Source organism: Haliotis asinina, chromosome 5, assembly GCF_037392515.1.
Source record: "Haliotis asinina isolate JCU_RB_2024 chromosome 5, JCU_Hal_asi_v2, whole genome shotgun sequence".
Classification (NCBI taxonomy): Eukaryota; Metazoa; Mollusca; class Gastropoda; order Lepetellida; family Haliotidae; genus Haliotis; species Haliotis asinina.
In genome coordinates this window covers 15,936,437-15,953,063 of record NC_090284.1, presented here as the reverse complement: position 1 = coordinate 15,953,063, position 16,627 = coordinate 15,936,437, and the positions used below count along the sequence as shown (strand labels likewise).

The window sequence follows — 16,627 nt, the reverse complement described above, 5'->3', positions numbered from 1 at the left end:
TAAAGGGCACCCGTGGCGAGCCACCTCCTCGTGGTGGGTGCTGGGTAACGCAAAGAGCTCGCCGACACCCCCGTTGTGGACCCGGGGGGATATTTGATCCAGCAACCCGTTTGCCGTGAGTTGCGTCCCGTGTCGGTGGAGGACGGTAGTCTGGTGGTTGAGGGCAGCAGGAGTCTGGAACCGCGCTCCTATTGCTCAACACACCACTTCGGCCCTTACTTCACCTAGACGGGTGGTAGAATCGGCCCGATTCTATCAATCGGCTGGTCACGCCAAGCCCTGTGCATGGTGACTGTATTTTGCACATTTTAACTATTATTGGGTATTGGCCGTTTCTATGTCAAATATATACACTATTTATTGATTGAACTGCCTAGAGTCCTATGCCAGAAGGCGGTGGCTCACGGGCCAATCTGGCACTACTGACCTCCAGGTTCAAATTGTCATCAAATAAATGTAGGGTCTGAACCAACCTGACTTTTATTCTGTTTGGCAATACTTGCTACCTGTGTTGATATTGCTTGAGTATAACATCCTTGTAGCCCTAGTGTTTGTCGTTGGTTTCCACTACAGCACTGTCCTCGTTGACACTCGATGGCGGGTGGGGAGCAGGGATGTCGAATGTTTACCTTCAACATGGCTTCCCCACAAATCACTGGTTCTCGGTACTCAACTAAAAGACGTCATATTGATATAGACACTATTTCGTCTTTTGATGATGAAAGTTCTGTTTTAAAGGTAGAGTCATGGCCACGATTTCTGGTTGTGGAAGGTGCTAAGGGTCTCCCGCTTAAGATAAACCCCTTTGTTGTCTCTAAGGCTGTGGAAGGAATATGTGGCACTGTGCAAAATATTACTCGTCTCCGTTCTGGCTCTTTGTTGATTGAATGTGCTAAAAGGCAGCAGTCTCTAAATTTGCTCAAAGCAACCCATTTTGCTGATACTGAGATTGTTGTATCTGTCCACAAGACATTAAATTCGTGTCGAGGCATTGTTCGAGATCGTTCAAAATGTTTATCTGACATGTCAGAAGAGGAGATTGTGGCAGAACTCAAGACTCAAGGGGTGACATCCGTGAAACGTTTCACTAGAAAGGTTAATGACAGGGTTGTCCCTACTACCACCTATCTGTTTACTTTTGCGCTATCCAAACTACCCAAATCCATCAAAGCTGGATATCTTAACATCGGTGTGGATACATATATCCCAAATCCACTCAGTTGTTATAAATGTCAGCATTTTGGTCATGGGGCAAGTTCTTGTAACAACTCCCCAATTTGTTCCCGCTGCAGTGGAAATCACGAGAACACTGATTGTACAAATGCCATGAAATGTGCAAACTGTAGTGGTGAGCATATATCTTACTCTGAGCAATGTCCAGTGTTTGAGAATCTAGGATTATTAAAATCAAATATTCAAACAACATTTCTTTCTCTGAGGCCAAAAAATTAGTTGCCGACCAGACACAAAACAACAATTTAACAAAACCATATTCTGCCGCAGTTTCTTCTTCTATCCAAAAAGTGGATAGTATGTACCAGACAGCCATTAGCTGGGTCACCGATCAGCAAACACTCCTCTACTCGGTCAGTGCAGTAACTTCAACAACTGACACGCAGACTGATGTACCATCTACCCCCCAGTCTCAAACAGTTGATCGTAGACCAGAATCTGTGCCAGAACCCCATACTGGGAAAAAAACTGAACCACCGAGACGGGCCAAAACTTTCGTGAGGTGCTGGGCAGTGTTATAAAACACTGTGTCTCTGGAACACACAAGGAGTCTGGCTTTAGGAGGGTTCTTGTGGATTTTCACAGTGGCTCGTGCGTAGGGAGCTTGAGGCAAAACCGCGGACTCCTACATATCAGACTCTACTGACTTCTGTGAGAAACTCAACACTGTTGAAAACCCTGGAAAAATCGTTAGTTATGATGTAGTGGACTTGTTCACCAGTGTTCCCATTAACGAAACCCTGCACATCCTCCGTAACCGCCTTGATAACCTCAACTCCCCTCTGGACACCAAACTCTCTACTGACTCCATCCTTCAGCTCATTACTAACTCCATCACCTCCACATACTTCACCTGGGGTGATGAACTCTATGAGCAAATCCATGGTCTGCCCATGGGATCCCCTCTCTCTCCCATCCTCTCTGAAATCTACATGACCTCCTTTGAGCACCAAGCCCTCAGTTCCTCACTAATTAAACCAACCTGCTGGTTCAGGAAGGTTGACGACACCTTTGTCATTCTGCCCCAAGCTAACGACCCCTCCGCTCTCCTTCAGCACCTTAACCAGCAACACCCCCGCATTCAGTTCACGTTTGAGACTGAAAGCAACTCACAACTCCCCTTCCTTGACGTTCTCGTCACCCGCACTACTGACAACACCATCCAAACCTCTGTCTATCGTAAACCCACTCACACTGACCAATACCTCCACTTTGACTCAAACCACTCACTCCGAACTAAAACGGGCATCATCTCTACCCTCACCCGCTGTGCCCTAAACCTATCCTCTGTCTCTCCTCAACCCGAACTAAACCATCTCAAGCATGTCTTCACTCAACTAAACAACTACCCTCCCCAACTTGTTAACCGTGTCATTAACTCCACTGTCAACCCACCTCCCAAACCCACTACTACCAAGTCTGATCCCGCTCCCATACGCATCTCACTACCATACACCGGCAAAACATCACACCACATCAGTCGCCTACTCAAGCAACAAGCAGGCATTGACACCTACTTTACAACAGGAACACCCCTCAAAACAATCATTAAGGCCAACGGTAGGAAACACTGTACACAACAACAACACCCTAAAGGCGTCATCTACAACATCAGCTGCAGCTGCGGCAGCAACTACATTGGGGAAACATCCAGACCACTCAACATACGCATCAAAGAACACAAAACCTCCACAAACAAAGGTGACACAAAATCAGCCATTTCGGAACACATCACCAAATTTCCTGACCACAACATCAACTGGGACACTGTCACAACACTTGCTAGCAACAAACATGACTTCAAACAACGCAAACTTGCTGAAGCAGTACAAATCCGCAGACACAACCCAACAATCAACAGGGATCAAGGCGTCTTTGTCTCTCCGGCATTCAACTGCATCATTAACACTAATTAATCAACCCACTCTGGCCCCCAGTCTCAATTTATCCACTCAACTCACCCTGGCTTCCACCAATTAATCCACTCATCTCACTCTGGCTTCTGTCAACTCACCCGCTGGCTTCAGTCCTTAATCAGCTTACCTCAACACTTCTCTAATGTACTGTTACCTCAAATAGTTATTGTTAATCCTGTTATTGTTGTATTGTCATCACATACTCCCCCTGCCATTCCCCACACGCTTGAAAACGGTATAAGAATCTATACCGAAACGTCGCTACCCTGCAATAAAGAAGTTGATCATCCATAAAAATTCTTGTCATCTTTATCTCAGCAACTTCTAGAATGCCTCTCAAACAGTATGAAACTCTTTGTTCAGAAAAGCTAACACCAGATGTTTTCATTGATGTTCCCGACTCTATACAGCTCTTTTCCGATAGGCTTCACAAAATAGCTGATGAATGTATTCCGAAATCCTCTATCATTCCCCACATACGTAAACCTTGGTTTACTGCAGACTGCAAACAAGCTAGGAAGGCACGGAAGAAGGCTGAGCAATATTTCCGTCGTCATCCAATGGTCCATAATTTGAATAAATTTAAAATACTCAATGCAAAAGCCCGGCGTACTTTTAAGCAAAACAAGCGGCAATCATGGCGAAATTATGTCTCGAAGATAAATTCACGAACGCCAATGTCAAAGGTATGGAACATGATCCAGAAAATTAAAGGTAAGGGTAGCAAATCAAGCATACACCATCTCAAATGCGGAGATGAACTGCTGACGGATAAATCTGATATCGCTAATAAACTGGGTGAAACACTTGCGAAACATTCTTCCTCAGCTAACTATATTCCTCAATTTCAAACATACCAGAAACAGCAGGAAAAGAGAATTCTCAATTTTCATTCAGATAATGGGGAAGATTATAACGAAATCTTTTCTATTCATGAGCTTCATACTGCTCTTGACCAATCCCATAATACTGCTACAAGAACTGATGGTATACATTATCAGCTCCTAAAACACTTACCAGAATCCTGTTTAGAGACACTATTGAATATTTTCGATGACATTTGGACATCAGGTAAATTTCCTTCATCCTGGCGTGATGCCATAGTTATACCTATTCCCAAACCTGGACGTGACCATACCGATCCATCAAATTATAGGCCCATTTCTTTGACTTGCTGTGTTTGCAAAACCATGGAACGCATGGGCAATAACAGATTAACTTGGTACCTGGAATCTAATAATTTAATCACAAATATCCAATGTGGTTTTCGTAAAAATCGCAGTACCGTTGACCATTTAGTTCGACTGGAGTCATTTGTCAAGAATGCCTTTATCAGCAAGCAGCATGCAGTGTCGATCTTTTTCGATTTAGAAAAGGCTTATGATACCACCTGGAAGCACGGCATCTTAAAAGACTTACATGACTTTGGTTTACGGGGCCGTATGCCTCAGTTTATATCACCGTTTTTAACTGACAGGCAGTTTCAAGTCCGAGTGGATTCTACCCTGTCTGATCATTACCATCAGGATCAGGGTGTCCTACACGGCAGTATTTTGTCTGTCACTTTATTTAGTATCAAGATCAATAGTTTAGCTAAAGTTTTAAATGATTCAGTTGATGGTTCACTTTTTGTGGATGATTTTAATATTTCTTGTCGTGGGAAAAATATGCATACTATTGAACGGCAATTGCAACTGTGCTTAAACAAAATAAACAAATGGTGTCTTGAAAACGGCTTTACATTTTCTCAATCAAAAACCAACTGTATACATTTCTGTCGCAAATATAAACCACACAAGGACCCAGAACTCTTCTTAAATGGCACTCCCATCAAAGTTGTCAAGGAGGCCAAGTTCTTAGGTCTGATTTTCGACTCACATTTAACTTTTCTGCCGCATATCGAATCCCTCAAAACTAAATGCCTGAAGGCACTCGATTTATTGAAGGTCGTGTCCAATTCAAAGTGGGGAGGTGATCAAGCTACCCTTCTACATCTATATAGATCACTTATCCGCTCGAAGCTTGATTATGGCTCAATTGTATATGGTGGAGCCTGCATGAGCAACTTAAAATTATTAGATTCCGTCCATCATCAAGGTCTAAGACTTTGTCTTGGCTCCTTTCGTACTTCACCCGTTGACAGCCTGTATGTCGAGGCTCATGAACCATCTCTTGAGCAGCGCCGTATAAAATTAGCCTTACAGTATATCACAAAACTACATTCCAATGAGTCAAACCCTGCATATAACTGTGTTTTCAATCCTCTGTATGAGGATTTATACAATAAGAAATCTCTTGTTCCACCTCTTGGTTTAAGAATAAAACCGTTTATTTCTGCTGCCAGCATTGATCTGGCTACTATAGCTCCTTCCCACCTTCTTTCTTCTCCTCCTCGGCAGTTGGTTAGGCCACAAGTGGACCTAACATTGACCACCTTTAAAAAATCAGACACTAATGAACTACAATATAAACAAGAATTTAATCAATTACATACTAAATATAAGGCATATAAATCCTTGTTTACAGATGGGTCCAAGGACGGTGGCGCAGTGGCTTGTGCCACTGTCACTGGATCCAGAACAATATCGTCTAGATTGCCAGATAACAGCTCTATTTTTACTGCTGAAGCTAACGCCATCTTAATGGCTCTTAAGTATATTAAAAGACACTATAAACATAAACAGTGTATAATCTATTCAGATTCTCTTTCTTGCCTTCAGGCTCTTCAAAATATTTGTTGCAAACATCCACTTTTAATTGACATTATTGAATTGCATAATGATCTTGCTACTGGCCAATACGACATCGTCTTTTGTTGGTTACCCAGCCATGTAGGCATTTTCGGGAACACAATGGCTGATCTTGCTGCCAAGGCAGCTCTCAACAAATCTGTGACACCACTTCTTATTCCATACACTGATTATAAAGCTTCCATTAGATGTTATATCCATGATCTGATGCAGAAGAAGTGGGACACCCAAGTGGGCATTAATAAATTACATGCAATAAAACCTTCTGTTGGTTATACCTATTTGGGTTGCCAGTCAAGATTTGAAGAGGTCATCATGCGGCGATGTCGTATTGGCCATACGAGATATACACATGAATATTTATTGAAAGGTGAGGATCCTCCATTTTGTATCCCTTGTGATGAAATAATCACAGTCAAGCATGTCTTGCTTTACTGTGTCGAATATTCCATCACAAGAGATAAATATTTCAAATCACCAACTATGAAAGATCTTTTTAGTAACATAAGTTCTCGTTTAATTTTTGCATTTTTAAAAGAATTGGATTTGCTAACGTATTTGTAAATAGATAAATATTTTATGATCGGAGGTTTAAATTGATAACAAAGATTGTTAGTGGCTGTATCCTCGAGGGGGGTTAAAGTAGTGTAAAATTATTGTCCTCCTGAGAGGGTACGTAAGCCCACAAACATTCCAAGTAAATTCAAACTCTCTGCTATTTTAATCGTAATATATGTGTCCTTTTAAATGCATGGCTAGACGTGCCTAAATTGCTAACAACTGAGGGGATGGTGGAAATCCAGCTAGGAACCATGCAGGTAGCTAAAGTAATGTAAGTCCCCATGGCCCCTAGAGTGGTGATCTACCTTCGGTTGTTGGCATTCTATAGTCCATTTTTATGTTGTATTGTCCTCTATAATTAAACTGTTTTATAACTCCTTACTAGTCTTAGATGGAAATCTGTGATATATACTAGTGGTTTTACTGTTCTTCGTTAACAGGCTTTTAGTTACTTATATTCTTTCATTCCACAATGTCATTCTTACTTGTTCCCGTCACGATATGGCTGCAATATTGCCGATGTGACGATAAAATTTAACTCACTCACTCACTCACTCACTCACTCACTCACTCACTCACTCACTCACTCACTCACTCACTCACTCACTCACTCACTCACTCACTCACTCACTCACTCACTCACTCACTCACTCACTCACTCACTCACTCACTCACTCACTGTGTATTAAAGCATTGTTTCTTCTCTTACAGTTTAAACACTCAACAATTGACAGCACAAACGTTATTTTCCATCTGAACGTTTCTGAATAAATCCAACATGTGTTTTTGAATCAGTGATAATGACTATGATACTGTGGCACATATCACAGACAGAGAGGCAACGTAAGTGTTCGTCATAAGGAAACCCCGGGAAAAGTAAAATAGGGATTTGTATCTGACACGAATTGTCACCGACGAGTTGAATTGCGTAAAGTCATCCAAATCGTTGCCACAATCCATTGTCAAAACTCATTTGTTCATGATGTCAGGTAAACGTCGATAGCATCAACAATGGCTTTAAACCTACCTTGTTTGCGAAATAAAAATTGGCACAAAAGCAAGTTTGTATATGTTGTGTATGTTAATGATTTAGTTACGTAATGTCTAGAACTGCACTCTACGGTTGATATTGTGAGCATTTACTGTTTGTAGACCCATCCTTTATCAAAAGTTACTGATGTCATAGCATTTCAATGACACGGTGTGTAAACCATACTCAATATCATTCTGTTTCCTTTGTGAGGACATAACTAGTCATCGTTAAACTATGTCATTCAAGGAAATGACAACGGATCAGAATAGTTAGGACACACCATTCCTTCTGGCCGTAGAATATGTTATTTTAATGCATGGCGAAATTGTATATACGTGCTGACAGCTGATGAGACGGTGTGAATCCAGCTAGGGTCCATGCAGAAAGCAAAAATACTGTAAGTCCCCATGGTCCCTGGCATGGTGATCTCCCTTCAGTTGTTAACAATATCTAGCCTGTCTTTATGGTGTATTGTCATCTATAGTAAAAATGTTTTGTGTAGTTAATAGTTTTAACTTGACATCGGTGATCAACTAGTTATTTCACTGTCCTTTGATGACATCTTTTTAACAATGTACCTTCATTTTTTTTTTGCAAAATTATACCCTCTTTGTAGTTACGATATGACTGAAATATTGCGATTTATAATCTTAACTCACTCGAAACTGACTCCGAACAATCAGGTACGGGGTGATTGCTCGCAATCCTTGCATTAACGTAGTAGTTCCTCAGTATAAAAGAACCTAATATGGTGATCTACCTTCAGTTTTTAGCAATCTATAGCCCATTTTATATTGCATTGTCCTCTATAGATAGATTGTTTTAGGTATAATTCTAGTTGTTGGAGTTGGAACATTGTTGCGTGTTACATTGACAAGAAAGATCACGCATAAACAATATTGATTTTGTAATCGCATTTCAAATAAAAAGATGCTGATTGGCACATGTGTACCTGTAGTTTCATCGTCCATTGAGATGTGATACCGAAATGACACAAGAAAGTAAAACATGTGTGAAGAAAATTAACAAAATCTCTCACTAAATGTGGCAAGCTCAATTCTACAATGTCAGAACATGTTCAATCAAATATGGCTACGCAAACAGTGTTTTGATAGTTTTGCGACATGAGGATGGAATATTGCTGAGTGCAAAACTAAACTCACTCACTCACTAAATAAATGACATCCCTGACAGTGTGAAAACAACTACAGTCGGTTTTCTAGTGCCCATGTTTTTACCGTAGGAATTCTCTGCTGAGGCGGACTGATCTTGATCACATTTGAAAGTAAGGACATGACAAACCCATTTAAGTACAAAACTGATTGTGAAAAAACACACATTGGTTTGTGTTGCCAAGGTTTTCGTATTTGGACATGGAAGCGATTAGATCCCATAAATACACAGACATGCAGAAAAAGAGGTGGAGGATATCAGAAAAAAACTAGTCATTAACTGTTTTCCGTACAACATTTTAGGCTGTCTAGATAAATATAGGTTTTTACACAAATGAACCACTTTGGAAATATTAACGCATACATTCAACTACAGTCAGAAGGTTCAATAACGTGAAAATATTTGCTGCAGCTGTCCACAAAAGTACCCACTGAGCCAGAACACGTGGCTTGGATCATGCTGTACTTGAGTCGAACTCAACAGTCGCTTGGAAAATAAAAAAAAACACAAAAAAGAATACTTTTCTGTTATAAAACACTAGGCGAAAATACTGTGCAGTGTAGGCGTGTGCAGTTCTCAGTTATGTAACTGAGATGTATTTTAAAATAGACATTCAATCACATCAGCCTGCATTGGATTCTTCACCATCGTGTGATGTATTAAGCATACAGTACAAACTGCCTACTCAGATATTTCATGACAGAAATAGCTTAAAAGCAAAGGAAGTATAGATCCAATTGGATTTAGGAACAATACTTGAGACGCTAAGCATATCATCGAAATGTGTGTACATAGTCTTACAAAAGCGTAGGATCTTGTGTTGGTATTATCTGTTCCACTGAGCACGTAAGACGACACATAAGACTTTTATTGTAATAGGTTTCTCATTCAGTGGCATACTGGGCATCTGGATTAGTATGACTGAACGCGAAGCTCTTGTTATTGTCGATAAGGAACTGAAACGCTATCTGAAACAGAAAACTAAACCATACGACACGTCAGACTGGCCATCTTGATATTATATATCGACAGAGAAAACACATATTTGGCTTCGATTATCTATTTATGTTATGATGACAACGCGATAAAATTAACATGCCTATCAAAGCATATAAGTGCTGAAACAGTAAAACAGACGAAGTAAACGAATAGACTTAAACTGAAAAGTAAACCATACGATTCTTCAAAAAGAGCATGTTATATTACATTGCGACGGTGGATGGTACTGGGAACAAGTACAACGTTGTTTAGGATATCAGGAACTAAAGGATGGTTGTGGCATCATGTGGACAGATCATTAGATAATACAGCATTTGGGCGGTTCTGTGAGTCAGAATGTGCCTTGGTTGTACTGTCTTCATCTCAGTTGTGCTGGATATCCAACATTGACAGTGACGCATCAAATTATTGGATGCTTTAAATTTTACTCTAAGTCTTCTGTTTCACTAAATTCGTTGTACATGTACTGATTATGTTCTTAGTGTATTGAAGAAAATGAAGCTTGTCCTTCAACGCTGCACTCAACTGAATTACAGATATATGACGGCAGTCTGTATTGAATCAATTACAAATGTTACATGACCTTCAAAACTGAACACGAAACGGTTATGCACTTATACGTGCCTGATGTAGATTCCTCTGTAATGTAATGTAATGTAATGTAATGTAATGTAATGTAATGTAATGTAATGTAATGTATAAAAGTCCTGAATTTACAACCACGGGCAAGAGTCCTTTGGCTTACAGATACACGATATCCATCCTAATCAAACGGAGATTAGATGAAATTGGCAATGGAGGATGGCTTGACATGTTTATTTCCTCTGGCAGAGGACATTGAGGACACTGATTCTATGTAGATACATTGGTGCCTAAAGACTGTTGCTTAAAAGTACACAAATCCAAAGGAAGTAGCAGTAGGATATATGCCAGGGCACTGGGAGCCCACTTCATCACACTAACTTGATGTTTTGATGCCACGTCCCTCCCCATGATCACCTATTAGGAGACTTCAGGGGTAACATTCGAAATCAAATCATGTTACGTTTATTTCTTTCTCGTTAGATGCTAAAACTACCATATATCCATTTTTAAATGAGCGTCGACATTGTCTGCATGTTATCGATTTTCTTTCATAAAGGAAACTTTATTTCATTATATTTAGCTCCATTGCTCCAATACAATGTGAGCAAAGATTTCCAGCAATCTGAAGCTCAAATTGAACGTCCGACCGAGAAAGCAATATTTGTTTATAAAGTGTGTTTTAACGAACCCTACTGTGACATTTCTATTTCATGTTCTGATTCTGTTATCCTTTCACGACCATGTCGGTGCAGCAGGAAACGAACATTTTTCCTAATTCAGTATTCCTCAACATTTCTCTCAAGTAAAAGTTTGGTTTTATTTGAACACACTTACGTTTATTTGAGAAACGCGTGGCTGATATTTTCATTATTTGCCACATGTTGTGGTGTTGATGTCAAGCAGAGCTGCATGTTGTAATTGATTTAGACAAGCCTCGATATGTCAAACGCCTAACAATCGAGCTTTCTTCATTTTGTTTTATGTAATGACATGCTCATTTGATACTACACATACTAGTATTTATGTACTTTACCTGTCAAGAATAGCCAAAAGTAGCTGTTTTGGGAGTACCAGTGAGTGCCCATTTTGAGTGAATGAGTGAGTTAGTGTTTAACGTCACATCGGCAATATTGCAGCCATATCGTGACGGGGACAATTAATCATAGACATACAAATGAATTAATAACACATGCGTTGTAAAACATGTCAACGAAGGACAGTAAAACTAATTAGAATATCACAGATATCATAGAATGTAAAACTAGTGATTAGATCTAAAATAATGTATCTACAGAGGACAATACAATATACAAATGGGTTATAGGATGCCAACAACTGAAGGTAGATCACCATACTAAGGACCATGGGGACTTAAGGTACATTTCCTTCCTGTATGGACTCTAGCTGGATTTACACCATTCCTTCAGCTGTTAGCAATTTAGACAAATCTAGCCATACATCCTATTTTGAATCAAAAGTACCATAGCTGTCTACAGCCCTATCTGATAGTGTGTATGATTGGAAACTTGCAAGGACGCCATAATCAGTAATTACAAATACAAAACCCGGCGCAATGAAAGAAGATATTATTTAAACTTGGGTTTTGGCAGGTATAACAGTTAAATACTTGCAACCAATTCTGATATTTTTTTACGAATTTGACACAGATAGAATTTGTACAATGTGGGAAACCTAATTCTAATTCCATTCACATCCACTAGTTGTCGATGTAAGACTTTGACTTGTTTTTGTTTCAGTCGCCATTCAGCTGGTTACCTATGCAATTTTGGCTCTTTGAGAAAATGAATACCCCGTCGACTTCCCATGTGTTTAATGGTATCATGTTACTATTGGTCAAAGATTTACAGTCAGGGTTGCAGGATTCGGGGCGTCAGTAAGGCTTTAAAGCAGTCTGAAATCTTCTAATCTTCACTTACAGAATCGCGTTTGCAAATGGAAAATCCGGACATCGACTACTAAAAACACGTACATGCCTGTTTCCTGTGTTTATCAACGTACAGCTGACCTTTGCAACTTTAACCATGAAACGGTTGGTCCTGAGGAATGTCACATACAGGTACGTCTTCGTCTTTGAGTGGCTTCTCATGTAGTTCTGTAAATAACATTAGGACGTAGTCATTCATGAAAGAACCGTCACATCAGATTTCCTTCCATACCGTCATTGTTATTTTAACATGGCGACAGTGATATTCCATCAACAGCATTTTTTTATTTTCATCACTGCCGAAACTAATATAACCATTTTTTCCAGGTTTCCCTCCTGGTTCAGTTGTCGTACACGGCAGAGAAATCAATGAACCCGGCGATCGTGATACTTTATAAGTGGATATGAACTTTTATAACGTTTATAGTCAATGACAGAGGCGCGTGCGAGACCCACATCACCTATGTCGTCATGTTTAATGGACGAAATAACTACCGCAAATGTGTGTGTGTGCAAGATTTGGTTAAGCCATGAAGAGATATATCGAATTTGTTGGGTAGACTTATGACACATATTCCAATAAAATCATAGCATGTGTACATAGTTCTGCCAGTTTTATGCGTACTGTGTTCTGATGTCATCTGACAGGTCATCGTCTAAGGCAAGTGCTCCGGAAAGCGAGACACAGGAGAAGGCTAACGAAGCAGCGTTGAGATGAGGACAGGTCAAAGCCGACAACGGCTAATCAAAAAAGAAGACTTCGACGAAAGATAACTAAGCATCGTCGACGTAATGTAAAGGTAAAGTAGTTCTCATAACAGTCTGAAAAGTCGTTTTCGGTATTAACAGTGTTAACTGCACTGTGGTATAACAGTTGTCTGTGCCTTGGCCAGCATACTGTTTGTTCAAGTTCTTTCTCTTGATGCAACATCTATATGCACTTCCTATGATCTTTAATATATTTAATACTGCCTGCTAAAACATCTGGCTTTCTCGATTGTTGATTTCAATTATGTGATACGTACCATTGTGCCACATATCTCAGATTTACCATTACAGATATTAGATCCACAGAACATCGAAACAGTGTGTCGTTTGTATTTCTCAGTGAACATTCATCTCTCCTGTCTGCGGGATTGGACCTGTTTGCTTTGGCGCTTACAATTTACACAGTTTAAAACGCGCTTCATATTTGGTATCGATCTTTGAGATTTTCTGTTAAACACTTAGGACGGCAAAAGTGGAAACCGGAGCCAATGTTTAATGTATTTTTCATCATTCTAACTACAATGGACGCATCATTGTCAGGGGAAACAGAAGGATGTAAAGGTCATGGATAATAACCTCATTTTGGTATGTTGCCACAATGTTACAAGTAACACTACAGGCATGTCAACTTGACGAAAGCTACTTAATGTTTCAAAGTTTAACCGGTGAATCAGTTCGTTATATTATCCTTTCATATTTGGAAGCATGACCACAGTATGGAATGTGTCATCTGTTCTATTCAGTGGAGGACTGGCATCACGACTGAACCCTCTAAATGCTCTAGGAAGCAATGTTTGTGTCAACAAGCGCTTATAATGGACTGAATAGAGCATGAATGTGAGGGTTCTATTCCAAAAGCAGGTTCTTCTATCGCTGGCATGACATGCAACAGGAAGCGAAAACGGTTCGTAATTCAACATTATTCCTGTTTTCATCAAGTAAAAGCTTGGTCGTATTTGCACAACACTCAGGTTATTTAAAGAACACACGGAGGATATTATCTTTATCCGTTTCATGAAATTAATCTGGAAGACATACCGAGCTGTAATGAGTAAAAAAGCGAAATTAAGAGGAATCAATGGATTGAGAGCAAGGAAAGAATTGGCAACAACATGAATGCTTCTGGGTCTTGAAGATGGAGATTATTATATTGATTCAATTTCGTCGACTGCGTTCTTCGGAATATTTTAAGTAATACGGCAAGATTATCAATGCCTGGCCTTGGAGGATAGTTTTGTTTGTTCGTGTACTGATTTCATGTCACAGTGCTTTCACAAAGTGAGCTCGAGTGAATCAGACAGTGAGGGAGTGAGAGAGGAAGATTTGTTATGTTTGCAATGGCAGTAAACATTTTTACTGTGTCAGGTAAACTGTAAACGGTCATCACTATGTCAGAGTAACGAATGGGTAATTGGACATTGAATGCAATGTTCGTGGGTGAAAGGTGCATCTAAGTCAACAATATCAAATAATTTCAGGACTTGATCCATTCTGAGGTCGACTATCCACGCATCTGTTACACGGTCGTATCCGTGGTCAAGTTAATAGAGCATCTGCCTGAAGCGCCGAAGGTAATGTTTTTCGACAATGTTGGCATTTAAGCCACGTTACTTGATAATGATACTTATGGTTGTCTGTAGCTCACAGAAAGGAGATATATAAAGACTTTGTGAATAGGAGTAAGATAGGTAGTGTAGATTAGTAACCGAGATTGTTAGTGGCCGTACCCTCAAAGGGGGTTGTTGTATTGTAAAGTTATTGTCCTCCAGAGAGTGAACGTAAGTCCCAAAGCTCCCATGGTCAGTTTAAACCTACTAATATTCTTAATCATAGTATATCGGTTTTCTTAATAGTGGCTAACTTTCCCTACAGTCAGCAGAGGCCGAGGGATGATGTTTATCCAAATAGGGTCCATCCAGGTAGCTAAGGTACTCTAAGTCCCCATGGATTGCATTGTCTTCGTAAACAAAATACTTTTGCATTTAGATGCTAGCTTTTGACACCATATGCGGTACTCTAGATATTGCACAGTCCTTCGCTAACTAATTATTTAACAACTTATATTTATTGGGTACGTAAAACGTTTTTCGTCATTATACATCGCTGAAATATTGCAGAGGTGGCTCACTCACTCACCGTTATAAAACCCTTATGAAACCTTTATTGCTTTACTCTTCATTACATACCATTCAAGTCATATGATGTTGCTGGCATGAAATAACATTGATAATAGAATTGTTTATATGGCGCAGATTTCCACCACACAAGAGCAATGCTCAAAGCGCTGACAACCACAGTACATATGTATGAGAAAATACATGGATGCCATGTTGTCAAGGATAAAGCAAGAAAGCTTTCAAAATTGTCATAGACATGGCATTCCTGGCTTGGACAAAGACACAATTGTTTGGATCAGATGGAGTAATTCACTGCGTAATGGGAAGAGTGTTACTCGATCATACAGCTTTTTAGATGTTATGTTGACACTCTAAATCATAATGTATCGATATAAACATGAATCCGATTTTTATGTATCAAACAACAGCTATTTATGTTATGTTTGATGTTACAACCTTAGATGGAATGTACGTGTAGAGAAGTGATCACCTTTTGTAACTACATCCACAGCATTGGAAAGGACGAATGACCACAGAAAGTGTCTCTGCAAGGATGAAAAATCAGATGTTACTCTAATTCTCCTTTCTGGAATTGCAGAAAATTCAAACAAATCGATATATGGTTTGTGTTTCTCGTGCCATTAGTTTCACTTGTCTCAAATAATCCTATGTGTTCGTGCCCTGCAATGTATATGAATGTGCTACTGGGGATTTGAAAGAGCACGTTGTAGAACTATAGAATGAGCTCACTTTTGACAGTACTAGTGGGTGGTTAAGGCAAGATTCTTCCCCAGTTAATGCCAATTAATTCCAACTTTCTTTCTTCTCTTACTCTTAGCGTTTAAACATCCGACACAACACTGATAACACAAATGCTATTTTCCATCATACGTTCATTTAATCATTTTGTGTAGCAGTCAATATACTTTCAGTCATTCCATGAAATTTCTCTTCATAACGTAATATACAAACGTGGATCACAATCCCAACGTTACTTATTGCCACTAACAGTTAACACTATTGTGGCCTCGTTTGTTGCACTTCAGCTTGAAGCATTTACACCTATTTGTTTCACACTTGCTGTGGTCTTAATTATTTCACGAAATGATTGATTTCACAATGTAACTGTAACATATACGCGTAGATAGTAATAGGGTCGGAATAAACGCTTAAAGCCTTTGGTGAAGCACTGCCCAGTCATCAGCTGATGAATCTCTTTGCCACTGACGATTTACCACAAGGCTCTGTGCAGTAGTGAGTGAACCTCGTTCTACGCTTCTATAGTCCGTTTATCTCTGTGATAAAAGTCATGGATAAACGCGGCCAATAGTTGGTCAGGTCGCCGATTGATATTTATCATTTTGGGTGTAACCCACAAACACGTGTTTGATGCTGACAAACGAAATGCAATTACTATCTTATCACTATTCAGTTAGCAAATCCTGACACGATTAAGAAACGTAACTCTGTTCAGCAAACAGCTTTGGCCTGCACATCGGGTTTGTCTTTTGTCTTTTACGTGGTGTTATCAGTGAGGTCTGTTTCGA

The 16,627-nt window shown here is 39.7% G+C and overlaps 1 protein-coding gene across 1 annotated transcript; it reads left to right on the top strand.

The window, feature by feature from the left end:
- Positions 1-1,532: 1,532 nt before the first annotated feature.
- On the top strand, positions 1,533-12,913 carry LOC137283399 (uncharacterized). The gene is made up of 3 exons (XM_067814863.1): positions 1,533-1,735; positions 1,955-2,650; positions 12,844-12,913. The coding sequence occupies exons 1-3, from the start codon at positions 1,533-1,535 to the stop codon at positions 12,911-12,913; spliced, it is 969 nt and encodes a 322-aa protein (XP_067670964.1).
- Positions 12,914-16,627: the final 3,714 nt, after the last annotated feature.

Bases quoted from the DNA above. Each gene is read 5' to 3' on its own strand.
- LOC137283399 (XM_067814863.1), top strand. From the start codon at position 1,533: ATGTACCAGACAGCCATTAGCTGGGTCACCGATCAGCAAACACTCCTC. The intron at 1,736-1,954 runs GTGCTGGGCAGT...CTTGTTCACCAG, and splicing joins CGGGCCAAAACTTTCGTGAG to TGTTCCCATTAACGAAACCC. The intron at 2,651-12,843 runs GTCTGATCCCGC...GTCATCTGACAG, and splicing joins CCCAAACCCACTACTACCAA to GTCATCGTCTAAGGCAAGTG.